Consider the following 13147-nt stretch of genomic DNA (forward strand, 5'->3'; position numbering starts at 1 on the left):
GATAGTCCTACAATCAATGCATTTCCCCTAGATCTTTCGGCTTGTTCTCCAATCATATGCTGAGTTTTTATTAATTGCTTAAAATTACATTTAAAGATAACAGTCCATACAAAATTGACGGCCAACTGAGTCTGAAAAGTGTAATTATGAATTATTTATGAATTAATAAATAATAGAAGTAATAAGTACGTAATAATAATAAGCAGTAAATACGATTTAATGAATGAATGAATATGCTTCTTATAAGCGCTCAATAAATACGCCTGACTGACTGACTGACTGACTGAATGAATACTGTTATTCTCCTTCTTCTCCTCAGAGAGCCGTGTTTTCCCCTCAGGCGCTCGCTTCCGGTGGCGGGCCCTCGGTTTTCCGCGCCCCGCCGGCTCCCCTGCCGCGGATAATCGAGGGGGAGGAAGTGGAGCTGCCCCCACCGGAAGTGAACCCGCCCCGACACGCCGCGCGCGCAGGCCGGAAGTGCCCGCGCCGCGCGCCCTAACCCCACTTCCGGCCCCGCCCCTCGGGGCCCTGAGGGCGGGGCCTGCTGTTGGCCTTCCCTCTTTCCCTCTTTTCCTCAGCCCTTTTCCTTCTTTCTTTCCTTCCTTCTTTCCTTCTGGCGTTCCCGTCCTGGTCCCTGCGGTCCTGTGGTGCGGGTGAGTTGTCATTCATTCACTTATTCGATTGATTGATTCAATCAATCGTATTTATTGAGCAATTACTGCGTGCAGAGCACTGTACTAAGCGCTTGGGAAGTCCAAGTTGGCAACATAGAGAGACGGTCCCCACCCAACAGCGGGCTCACAGTCTAGCAGGGGGACACAGACAACAAAATAATAATCATAATAATGATGGCATTTTTTAAGCGCTTACTGTGTGCAAAGCACTGTTCTAATAATAATAATAATAATAATAATGGCATTTGTTAAGCGCTTACTATGTGCAGAGCACTGTTCTAAGCACTGGGGGGATACAAGGTGATCAGGTTGTCCCACGGGGGGCTCACAGTCTTAATCCCCACTTTACAGATGAGGGAACTGAGGCCCAGAGAAGTTAAGTGACTCGTCCAAGGTCACACAGCAGACATGTGGCTTAGCCGGGATTCGAACCCATGACCTCTGACTCCAAAGCCCGGGCTCTTTCCAATGAGCCACGCTGCTTCTGAGCGCTGGGGGGGGGATACAGGGTGATCAGAGAAGCAGCGTGGCTCAGTGGAAAGAGCCCGGGCTTTGGAGTCAGAGGTCACGGGGTCAAATCCCGGCTCCGCCACTCGTCAGCCGTGTGACTTTGGGCGAGTCACTTCACTTCTCTGGGCCTCAGTGACCTCATCTGTAAAATGGGGATGAAGACTGTGAGCCCCACGGGGGACAACCTGATCACCTTGTAAATTCCCCAGCGCTTAGAACAGTGCTCTGCACATAGTAAGCGCTTAATAAATGCCATTATTATTATTATTATTATCAGGTTGTCCCACCTGGGGCTCACAGTCGTAACCCCCCCCCACCCCCCCCATTTTACAGATGAGGTCACTGAGGCTCAGAGAAGTGAAGTGACTTGCCCAAGGTCACACAGCAGACATGTGGCTTAGCCGGGATTCGAACCCATGACCTCTGACTCCGAAGCCCGTGCTCTTAAACAAAACATATTAACCAAATAAAATAGAGTAAATATGTCCAAATAAAATAAATGAATAAGTAGAGTAATAAATACGTACACACAGACACACATATATATATATATATCTATATATATCTATATATATAGATATATATATAGATATATATATATAGATGCTTTGGGGAGGGGGAGAGGAAGGAGGAGGCTCAGTCTGGGTTCTTGGGGCGGCAGAACCATCGCCTGCAGGTCACAGTGGCAATGCGGCCCGGCCACCAGCCATTCATTCAGTCATTCGATCGTATTTATTGAGCGCTTCCTGTGTGCAGAGCACTGGACTAAGCGCTTGGCAACATACAGAGGCCCACGTCATCCCCCGGGCCTGGAATGCCCTCCCTCTGCCCATCCGCCAAGCTAGCTCTCTTCCTCCCTTCAAGGCCCTACTTTTAGACTGTGAGCCCACTGTTGGGTAGGGACTGTCTCTATATGTTGCCAATTTGTACTTCCCAAGCGCCTAGTACAGTGCTCTGCACATAGTAAGCGCTCAATAAATACGATTGATGATGATGATGATGAGAGCTCACCTCCCCCAGGATGCCTTCCCAGACTGAGCCCCTTCCTTCCTCTCCCCCTCGTCCCCCTCTCCACCCCCCCATCTTACCTCCTTCCCTTCCCCACAGCACCTGGATATATGTATATATGTTTGTACCTATTTATTACTCTATTTATATATTTTACTTGTACATATCTATTCTATTTTATTTTGTTAGTATGTTTGGTTTTGTTCTCTGTCTCCCCCTTTTAGACTGTGAGCCCACTGTTGGGTAGGGACTGTCTCTATATGTTGCCAATTTGTACTTCCCAAGTGCCTAGTACAGTGCTGTGCACATAGTAAGCGCTCAATAAATACGATTGATGATGATGATGATGAGAGCTCACCTCCCCCAGGAGGCCTTCCCAGACTGAGCCCCTTCCTTCCTCTCCCCCTCGCCCCCTCTCCACCCCCGCATCTTACCTCCTTCCCTTCCCCACAGCACCTGTATATATGTAGATATGTTTGTACATATTTATTACTCTATTGATTTATTGATTTATTTTACTTGTACATATCTATTCTATTTTATTTTGTTAGTATGTTTGGTTTTGTTCTCTGTCTCCCCCTTCTAGACTGTGAGCCCACTGTTGGGTAGGGACTGTCTCTATATGTTGCCAATTTGTACTTCCCAAGCGCTTAGTACAGTGCTCTGCACATAGTAAGCGCTCAATAAATACGATTGATGATGATGATGATGATATAGAGACGGTCCCTCCCCCACAACGGGCTCACGGGGTAATAGGGGGAGAGCGGGCCCGGGCCCCCCGGAGAGGCGGTGGGGCCTAGCCCGTTGCTGGGTAAGGACCGGCTCTACCTGTTGCCGATTTGTAGTCACTCAGTCCTATTTATTGAGCACCTACGGTGGGCGGAGAGCTGGACTAAGCAGAGCTCACCTCCTCCAGGAGGCCTTCCCAGACTGAGCCCCTTCTTTCCTCTCCCCCTCGTCCCCTTCTCCATCCCCGCCATCTTACCTCCTTCCCTTCCCCACAGCACCTGTATATATGTAGATATGTTTGTACATATTTATTACTCTATTTATTTTACTTGTACATATCTATTCTATTTATTTTATTTTGTTAGTGTGTTTGGTTTTGTTCTCTGTCTCCCCCTTTTAGACTGTGAGCCCACTGTTGGGTAGGGACCGTCTCTATATGTTGCCAACTTGTACTTCCCAAGCGCTTAGTCCAGTGCTCTGCACACAGTAAGCGCTCAATAAATACGATTGATTGATTGATTGATTATAATAATAATAATGATGGCATTTGTTAAGCGCTTACTATGTGCACTGTTCTGAGTGCTAGGGGGGAACTACAAGGCGATCAAGTTGTCCCCCGTGGGGCTCACAGTCTTAATCCCCATTTTCCAGATGAGGGCACTGAGGCTCAGAGAAGTGAAGTGACTTGCCCCAGGTCACACAGCAGACCTGGGGTGGGCAGAATTCGAACCCATGACCTTTGACTCCAAAGCCCAGGATCTTTCCACAGAGCCACGCTGCGAAGTACGAGTCGGCAATAGTAGAGACGGTCCCTACCCCATAACGGGCTCACAGGCTAGAAGGGGGAGACGGACGTCAAAACCTCTCCCGAGCGCTTAGTCCAGTGCTCTGCACCTAATAAGCGCTCAATAAAGACGATCGAATGAACGCATGAAAAGAGCCTGGGTTTCCCGCCCCTGGTCTGCCGTGTGACCTCGGGCAAGTCGTTTCAGTTTTCTGGGCCTCAGTTACCTCATCGGGAAAATGGGGATTATGATCATTAATAATAATGATGGTATCGGTTAAGCGCTTACTATGTGCCAGGCACTGTTCTGAGCCTTGGGGTAGATACAAGGTCATCAGGTGGTCCCATGTGGGGCTCAGTCTTAATCCCCTTTTTACAGAGGAGGGAACTGAGGCACAGAGAAGTTAAGCGGTTTGCCCGAGGTGGCAGAGTCGGGATTAGAACCCACGACCTCTGACTCCCAAGCCCGGGCTCTTTCCATTAAGCCCCTATTCATTCAATCGTATTTATTGAGCGCTTACTGTGTGCAGAGCACTGAACTAAGCGCTTGGGAAGTATGGGGGGGACCCCTAGCACTTGCCGTCTGCGTGGCCTAGTGGATGATAGAGCCCTGTCCTGGGAGTCAGGAGGACCTGGGTTCTAATTCTGCCTCCCCCACTCGTCTGCTGTGTGATTTTGGGCATAGAGAAGCAGTGTGGCTCGGTGGAAAGAGCCCGGGCTTTGGAGTCAGTGGTCATGGGTTCAAATCCCGGCTCTGCTAATTGTCAGCTGTGTGACTTTGGGCAAGTCACTTCCCGTGCCTGTTACCTCATCTGTAAAATGGGGATGAAGACTGCGAGTCCCCCGTGGGGCAACCTGATCACCTTGTAACCTCCCCAGTGCTTAGAACAGTGCTTTGCACATAGTAGGCACTTAATGAATGCCACTATTATTATTATTATTATTATTATATTCATTCAGTTGTATTTATTGAGCGCTTACTGCATGGCAGAGCACTGTACTAAACACTTGGGAAGTACAAATCGGCACATCACTTTTCTGGGCCTCGGTTACCTCATCTGGAAAATGGGGATGAAGACCATTTGTCCAACCCGATAATCTTCTATCTGTTCCAGCGCGTAGTACGGTGCCTGGTACGTAGTAACAAATACAATTTAAAAAAAGGCAAACGAGACGAGAGCTTTTACCTGGGACACCTCAGTGCTCCACGTAATAATAATCGTAATTATGGCATTTGCTAAGTGCTTGCTGTTGTCATCCGCACTGTAGTAATCAATCAATCAATCAATCGTATTTATTGAGCGCTTACTGTGTGCAGAGCACTGTACTAAGCGCTTGGGAAGCACAAGTTGGCAACACATAGAGACGGTCCCTACCCAACAGTGGGCTCACAGTCTAGAAGGGGGAGACAGAGAACAAAACCAAACATATTAACAAAATAAAATAAATAGAATAGATGTGTACAAGTAAAATAAATCAATCGAGTAATAAATATGTACAAACATATATACATATATACAGGTGCTGTGGGGAAGGGAAGGAGGCCAGAAGGGTCGGAGGCCGGGGAGCCCTTTCCGCCATTCATTCATTCATTCAGTCGTATTTATTGAGCGCTTACTGTGTGCAGAGCACTGTACTAAGCGCCTGGGAAGTACAAGTTGGTAACATATAGAGACGGTCCCTACCCATCAGCGGGCGCAAAGTCTAGGAGGGGGAGACAGACATCAAAACAAAACATAGTAACAAAATAAAATAAATGAGTAAATAGAATAGTAAATATGTACAAGTAAAATAGAGTAATAAACCTACACAAACATATATCCAGGTGCTGTGGGGAGGGGAAGGAGGTAGGGTGGGGGGGATGGGGAGGAGAAGGAAAAGGGGGCTCAGTGTGGGAAGGCCTCCTGGAGGAGGTGAGCTCTCAGTAGGGCTTTGGAGGGAGGAAGAGAGCTATTCATTCATTCATTCAGTCGTATTTATTGAGCACTTACTATGTGCAGAGCACTGTACTAAGCGCTTGGGAAGTACAAGTCGCCATCTTGTGTTTATTAAAACACATTTAGTAAGCACTGGGGTAGATACAGATAACCTGGCCAGACACAGTCCCTGTCCCACACAGTTTAAGGGGGAGCAGGAAGTAAACCCCATTTTACAGATGGGAACCGAGACCCAGAGAAATGAAATGGCCGGCCCAGGGGCCCACGGTGGGCAGCTGATTGAGCTGGAATTACACCCGGGTCCCCTGACCGTCCCCAGGCCTGGGCCTTTGCCGCTAGGTCAAGTCAGGTAGAGTTCTGTCAATCAATCAATCGTATTTATTGAGCGCTTACTGTGTGCAGAGCACTGCACTAAGCGCTTGGGAAGTCCAAGTTGGCAACATATAGAGACGGTCCCTCCCCAACAGTGGGCTCACAGTCTAGAGGCTGTCGACGGCAGCCAGCAGGTTTGAGCGGCCCTCTCTATGAAGCAGCGTGGCTCAGTGGAAAAGAGCCCGGGCTTTGGAGTCAGAGGTCATGGGTTCAAATCCCGACTCCGCCAATTGTCAGCTGGGTGACTTTGGGCCAGTCACTTCACTTCTCTGTGCCTCGGTGGCCTCATCTGTCAAAAGGGGAATAAAACTGGGAGCCCCCCGTGGGACAACCTGATCACCTTGTAACCTCCCCAGCGCTTAGAACGGTGCTTTGCACATAGTAAGCGCTTAATAAATGCCATTATTATTATTATTATTATTATTATGAGGAGGAGGAGGAGGCTGACGGGAGGTCATCGTGGCATCCCCTGGCCAGGGGTGCCGCCTGCGGGCCCGCCACCGCGGCCCCGGGCCTGGCGGGCCCTCATTCCCAGATGGTGAGCCCCTCAAGGGACAGGGTCTGGCCCCGATTTTCACTTGTGTGTGGTTTCCCTGCTCTCAGTACGGTGCTAGACAAACCGTAAGAGCGTAATAAATACTTTTATTACCACTCTTCCTCCTCCTCGGGGTCCCGTCTTGAGGCATTTGCTTGGCTCTGTCAAGGGCTGATAATCCAATCAATCAATCAATCGTATTTATTGAGCGCTTACTGTGTGCAGAGCACAGTACGAAGCGCTTGGGAAGTACAAGCTGGCAACATCTAGAGACAGTCCCTACCCAACAGTGGGCTCACAGTCTAGTAGTGGGAGTGTTGATTGAGTGCTGGGTGCAGGGCGCTGTATATACGTTTGTACATATTTATTACTCTATTTATTTATTTTACTTGTACATATCTATTCTATTTATTTTATTTTGTTAGTATGTTTGGTTTTGTTCTCTGTCTCCCCCTTTTAGACTGTGAGCCCACTGTTGGGTAGGGACTGTCTCTATATGTTGCCAATTTGTACTTCCCAAGCGCTTAGTACAGTGCTCTGCACATAGTAAGCGCTCAATAAATACGATTGATGATGATGATTAGGCACCTGGGGATGAGGACCTGAGTTTTAATCCACCGTTTGCCTGCCGTGTGACCTGGGACAAGTCACTTTTCCCTGCCTCAGTTTTCTTACCGTGAAATGGGGATTCGTTCAATCGTTCATTCAGTCATATTTATTGAGCACTTACTGTGTGCAGAGCACTGGACTAAGCGCTTGGGAAGTACAAGTTGGCAACATATAGAGACGGTCCCTACCCAACAGCGGGCTCACAGTCTAGAAGGGGGAGACAGAGAATAAAACAAAACATATTAACAGAATAAAATAAATAGAATAAATATGTACAAGTAAAATAGAGTAATAATAGAGTAATAAATAGATGAAATCCCTGTTCTCCCTCCAATAGAGTAATAGCTGAAATCCCTGTTCTCCCTCCTACTGAGGCTGTGAGGCAAGAGGGTCAGGGACCGTCTGACCTGATATTCTTGTGCTTGGCACATAGAAAATGCCTTAACAAATGCCTTTTATTATGATTCATTTTGAAATGTACCCGATTAACCACCCCAGGAGCTCACCGTCTCCAGTCCGTGCGTGGGATTTTGCCGGGGCGGCTGCCGCCGAGATGTTGGACGTCAAGGCTTGGGCGGAGTACGTGGTGGAATGGGCCGCGAAGGACCCTTACGGCTTCCTCACCACGGTGATCCTGGCCCTGACCCCGCTCTTCCTAGCTAGCGCGGTGTTGTCTTGGAAGCTGGCAAACATGATTGAGGCCCGGGAGAAGGAGCAGAAGAAGAAGCAGAAACGCCAGGAGAACATCGCCAAGTGCAAGCGCGTGAAGAAGGAGTGAGTCTGTCGGTGAGCGGCCGCGAGGCGGGAGAATGAGGGGCCCGGGAACTGCTCAGAAAGGCTTCGCCCGTGATCTCCCGTCACATCTGCCGTCCTGCTCGGTTGGGCCCCGTGAAACATCTCCACTCTAACCGCGATGCTGCACCCAGTCGTCGCTCGACCGCCGGGCGCCCGTTGGCCGGGGTCCAACGGCCGTAACTCCTCAGTTCCCGGCAGGCGCACACCCTAGAGATTCCCGCTTCCTTTGGGGGCCTGGCCGCCCCGCTGCCCTCCTGTCCCGCGGGCGGGGAAGCCAAGACTCCCCCTCAGACAAGGGGCGGGAGTTGAGCCTCTGCTCTGGTCACAGCGTGGCCAGGGGGGTCCGTCCCGGGCGGGTAGCAAGGTTATTTTAGAAACATAAAGGTCTGGGCTTCGGGTGCGGCTGTCGCCACTCTTCTTTTTCCAACGAGGGACTGCGGCTCCTCTGCTCCGGACCCCACAGTAAATCCCGTTGTTTTTGCACCACTTCGTCTGGTTCCTCCGATGAGCTGCGACCGGGCCCTGGGCAAAACGGAGCCGGTGTGCGCCAGGGAAGACCTCCGGGCTCTCTCGGGACCTGGCATGCCGGGGGTGGGAGCCACTTTTTTAGGTCGGGCGTTGGGACGCTCACGCTGTTTCCAGTGACTCTTAGGCCCCCCTCCGACCCTTTGGCTTTGGACTCCTCCCTGGGCTCTGCTGCTAAGAAGAAGGATGGGATGGCGCGGCCTGGTTCCAGCGGGAAGGATGGAGTGGTTGGAGCTCGACTTCTGGGGGCCGGGGTTACGACTAGCAAGGCGAGCTCGTACTATCGGGGAGGTAGGTGTTGAAAATCAATTTCTTCTCCGTTTCAGTATCTGGTAAAAGACAGTCTTCCCCAGGGCTGGAAAATTCCGGCGCGCACACATGGGAACGAGAGGGTGGGAAGCTCCTCTCCTCCCGTCTGCCCCCGTGAGCCGGCTCCGCGGCCCCGACTGACACAGACTCGGCCCGTCTAGTCCGTGAGGAGCCTGCCTCCCGCCGCCGCCAGCTCGGATCCGGCCCCGGCAGCGCGTGGCCGTCTCTGGGTCCGCCGGCCCCGGCGTCAGATCCCCGTGACGCTGTCCCTCTTGGACAGATCAGGACGGGGTATTTTTCATATCTGATAGAAATCGAAGTTTAAAATAATTAACCAGAATGCACCAATACTAGATCACTTGACCACAAAATTTGCCGAACGAATAAATTTGATACTTTCGTAAAGAGGTTCTGGGCAGAGCCTCTTTCGGTTCCAGAATCTCTGGGCCGGCGGAGGGGCCGCCCGGTTCGTGCCTTGTGGGAGCTGGTTAGCGTTGGGGGGCGGCGGAAACCTCCGACCCGGGGGTTGAGGGGATCACCCTTCTGCGCGTTAGCGGCTACAGGACTGAGAGCAGGTGCCCGGGGTGATGGGGGCTGCCCCGCGCTGCTCGTCTCAGGGAGCTGGGAGGAAAACTTGAAGAGGTGAGAAGACGCTGGCTGCACACCGCCTTCCTATTTTGCCCGTACAGGGTCTGGGCTGATGGCATCGAGTGGCACCGGCTGGAGTGCAGACGACCTGGGCAGGGGGTGGGTAGCGGGAACAGTGGGCACCCTTGCCTAGGGGAGGGGCCGGGGGCAGGATGCATTCCCACAGAAGGAGCCTTGTCCTCTGCCCTCCACGGCTACATGCCCAACCAGCGTGGCCTAGTGGATAGAGCACGGGCTTGGGAATCAGAAGGACCCGGGTTCTAATCCCAGTGCCGTCCCTTATCTGCTGTGTGACCCTGGGCAAATCACTTCACCTCTCTGTGCTTCAGTTACCTCATCTGTAAAATGGGGGGTTAACAATGTGAGGGACTGCATCCAACCTGATTCACTTGTATCTACCCCAGCACTTAGAACAGTGCTTGCCTCATAGAAAGCACTTAGCAAATACCATCATTATTATCACTCCACCCTGCTAGGACTGAACCTTGAGCTTTGACAAGCAACAATGCGGATGCTTCTCCCCTGCTATGGGCCCAGACCTGCGAGAAGCAGTTGGTCAGTCATATTTGTTGAGCGCTTACTGTGTGTGGAGCCCTCTACTAAGTGCTTGGGAGAGTTAAATACAACAATATATGAGACGCGGGACAGGGAGGACTCCCCCAAAACCGTGCCTCCTATAGCTTTGTCAGAGGGAAGCAGCGTGGCTCAGTGGAAAGAGCACGGGCTTTGGAGTCAGAGGTCATGGGTTCAAATTCCGGCTCCGCCACTTGTCAGCTGTGTGACTTTGGGCAAGTCACTTAACTTCTCTGGGCCTCAGTTACCTCATCTGTAAAAATGGGGATTAAGACTGTGAGCCCCCCATGGGGCAACCTGATTACCTTGTACCCTCCCCAGCGCTTAGAACAGTGCTTTGCACATAGTAAGCACTTAATAAATGCTATCATTATTATGTTGCAGCTAGGATTGGGGCTCAAATGGGGCAAGTGAATGGCAGCTGGGCCCCAAATGGGCTCGTTAGGAGCATCTGCCGGCTGGATTGCCATGGCAGCACCACCATCACCACCCGTCGGGGCCATGGTGTGTCCCCGCTGCTCCTCCCGCACGGTCTCGGCTGGCGGCGTGGCAGGAGCTGGTGAGACATGGGGCGTCCCCACCACTGAAAGTCCGCCTGGCCGTTGGCTGGCCCCTCCCTCGCTGCATAGATGCCAGCGGGCTGGCTCCCGTGCCCCCTGCGGACCCCCACGTGTGGCCGTTGGGGTAGGAAGGAAGCCGTTCGACCCCTCTGGGCGGGGCACGCGGCACTTCTGCGCACACGGTTTCCACCTGGCACCGAGTCATTGTAGAGACAGGCCCCCGGGCCCCCCAGTCCTGAGGGGCCACTGAGGGCAGGCCTGAATGTTGGGCCTTCCACCCTGACAGGTGCCTGCAGGATGCGGAAAGAGGCTGGAATAAGTCCCCTTCGGAACTTAACGCAAAGCTACCAGCGATACAGAAATCCAGGAGGGGATGGGACAGGAGATGCTTCCTCCACCTCTCCATGGGCGCTTAAGTTTCCAGTATGTGACAAGCGGAAGGCTAGGGGTCCCCGGGAAACACACTCATGCACAACTTCTCCCTCCAGCAGTCTCTACGGGCAGGAGGGGGTCCAGCGGCACTTAGAAGAAAGGCTCTGGGGAAGAGAGGGATGGGTGGAAGAGGAAGGAGTATTTGGGAGAGGCTGCTGTTGGGGAGTCCAGGGCCTGGCTCTTGGAGAAAGATCGGTGGCGAGCAGGGGCAGAGTAGTGCAGGTAGGCTAGGGCCTGGCTCTCTGGAAGAGGCTGATGGAGGAGGGTAAGGCAGGGACTGCAGAGCCTGTCTCTTGGAAAGGGGCTAGTGGTTGGGGGGGGAGTGCAAGTAGCCCAGGGCCTGGCTCTTTCGGTAGGGCCATCAGGTTGGTGGGGGTTCATGAAGATGCTTCCCCGGTTTCCTTTTCAATCAAAATTCAGGAAACGGGCCAACTCTAAATAGGAGATTTTGTTATGACTGTGGGTATGTGTGCTTGAATGTATGGAGGGTGTATGTAGATAGGGAGACCCTAGCCCGCCCCTGCCCACCGGTAGAACTGACAGTGAAGCCGGGTGGACACCACTCCCAGCCCTTCCCCAGAACGGGAGTCGGCATTCCCTCAGGAAAGGATGACACGGGAAGCTCAGACTCTGGCGTGGGCCCCGATGCTACGCCACTGCAGTGCACTTTCCAAGCAGAGATCCCGGATCCAGGTGGCCTCCTGGCCCTCCCTGCCTCCCTCCCGGCCCTCCCTGACTCTCTCCCCCCTCCAAAGTGCTCAGCGCAGCAGTTCCCAGCTCGTCGGCTTTTATTTGCGGATTACAAGAGCGAAGCGGAAGGCTCAGTCCTTGCCCCCGCGCGGCCTCCAGGAGCCCGGCTGGAAGGCCTGGCCCGTGCTGGTGGGGTCCTCGGACGGCTCGCTCTTCCCGTACAGCTGGGCCGAAGCGTGGCCCCGGACCAGGGTGGAGCCCGGGGGAGAGCCCAGGCCCGTCTGGCTCTCCCCGGCCTCAAGGAGTTTTTCTTTTTCAGAAAATTCTCGGCTTTTTAATTTGATGTCTTCTCGGTATTTTTCATTCTTCATGATTTCCTGGGGACACAGAGGAGAGAAAGAGAAAGTTTCCGGTCTTTTTCAAGGGCTTCAGACAGACGGTAAGAACACCCAGGGACTGTCCTTCCCCCGCTGCCAGCTTTGAACAAGGCTGGCTGCGGCGACAGTCCCCTGGAAGGTTGGGAGTAAGCGGGCAGCGAATCCTGGATAACTCTCCCAGCTGCGGCGACACTCAGCGGCAACCGATCAGTCGATGGTATTTGAGCCACTACTGTGTGTTGAGCGCTGTGCTGGACCCTGGGAAGAACCCCATAGAGCGGGCAGTCCTGCTCCCAGCCCTCTAGGTTACGTATCGCCCTCTCGGCTATAAGACTGCAAGATGTGGGTGAACGTGGTGGGCGCTGACCCCCCCACGATGGAGCTGCCCCATTCCCCCAGCCCGGAGGTGGCCAGATCAAGGTTTGGGGGCGAGGGTGTTGGTGATGGCTGCAGCAGCAGTGGTGGCAGAGCCCAAGCTCCAGAACGGCCTGGGGAAGATCAGATGTGGGCCCTGATGGTGCTGGTAGCAGCAGCAGCAGACCCTAGGCTCCAGGCCGGACCGGGGAAGAGCAGCTCAGGGCCGCACGAGGCAGAGACCTCCTGCCTGCTGCGACCTCTGCCCAGGCTCTGACAGTACAAAGCTTTAGGCAGGCTGGGCTTGTTGGTCATCCCGGGGAGCACATCGCCGGGGGTCGGCCCGCCACGGGGTTCCCATCAGAGAGAAGGGACGGGGAGGAGGAAGGAGGGCCAGCCGCACTCCCAGACTGAGCTGGCCCAAGCGGACGGCCAGGCCTGGGTCCGGCATCATCATCATCATCAATCATATTTATTGATATGATTGATATCATGTATATATGTATATATGTTTGTACATATTACTCTATTTATTTTACTTGTACATATCCTATTTATTTTATTTTGTTAGTATGTTTGGTTTTGTTCTCTGTCTCCCCCTTTTAGACTGTGAGCCCACTGTTGGGTAGGGACTGTCTCTATATGTTGCCAATTTGTACTTCCCAAGCGCTTAGTACAGTGCTCTGCACATAGTAAGCGCTCAATAAATACGATTGATGATGATGA

At 52.5% G+C, this 13147-nt stretch overlaps 2 protein-coding genes across 4 annotated transcripts in view; one reads left to right on the plus strand and one right to left on the minus strand.

Annotated features, from left to right (window-relative positions):
- The first annotated feature begins 524 nt into the window (after window positions 1–524).
- SMIM15 (small integral membrane protein 15) lies at window positions 525–9195 on the plus strand. 3 transcript variants are annotated; one of them, XM_038765708.1, is made up of 3 exons: window positions 525–653; window positions 7657–7944; window positions 8805–9195. In XM_038765708.1, the coding sequence occupies exon 2, from the start codon at window positions 7712–7714 to the stop codon at window positions 7934–7936; it is 225 nt and encodes a 74-aa protein (XP_038621636.1). In that variant the 5' UTR covers window positions 525–653; window positions 7657–7711; the 3' UTR covers window positions 7937–7944; window positions 8805–9195. The 3 variants fall into 3 exon arrangements, with proteins under 3 accessions (XP_038621636.1, XP_038621633.1, XP_038621635.1); XM_038765705.1 differs by having other exon boundaries at window positions 7657–7932; XM_038765707.1 differs by having other exon boundaries at window positions 7657–9195.
- A 2580-nt stretch (window positions 9196–11775) lies between these two features.
- NDUFAF2 (NADH:ubiquinone oxidoreductase complex assembly factor 2) overlaps window positions 11776–13147 on the minus strand; it is a 53181-nt gene continuing 51809 nt past the window's right edge. The window contains exon 4 of the mRNA XM_038765927.1: window positions 11776–12067. Coding sequence (XP_038621855.1) covers window positions 11822–12067 — 246 coding nt within the window. The 3' untranslated portion in view covers window positions 11776–11821. The remainder of the gene's footprint in view (window positions 12068–13147) is intronic.

This window comes from Tachyglossus aculeatus, chromosome 23 (genome assembly GCF_015852505.1).
Source record: "Tachyglossus aculeatus isolate mTacAcu1 chromosome 23, mTacAcu1.pri, whole genome shotgun sequence".
NCBI lineage: Eukaryota > Metazoa > Chordata > Mammalia > Monotremata > Tachyglossidae > Tachyglossus > Tachyglossus aculeatus.

Coding starts and splice junctions, on each gene's coding strand:
- SMIM15 (XM_038765705.1), top strand. CDS start 7,712: ATGTTGGACGTCAAGGCTTGGGCGGAGTACGTGGTGGAATGGGCCGCG.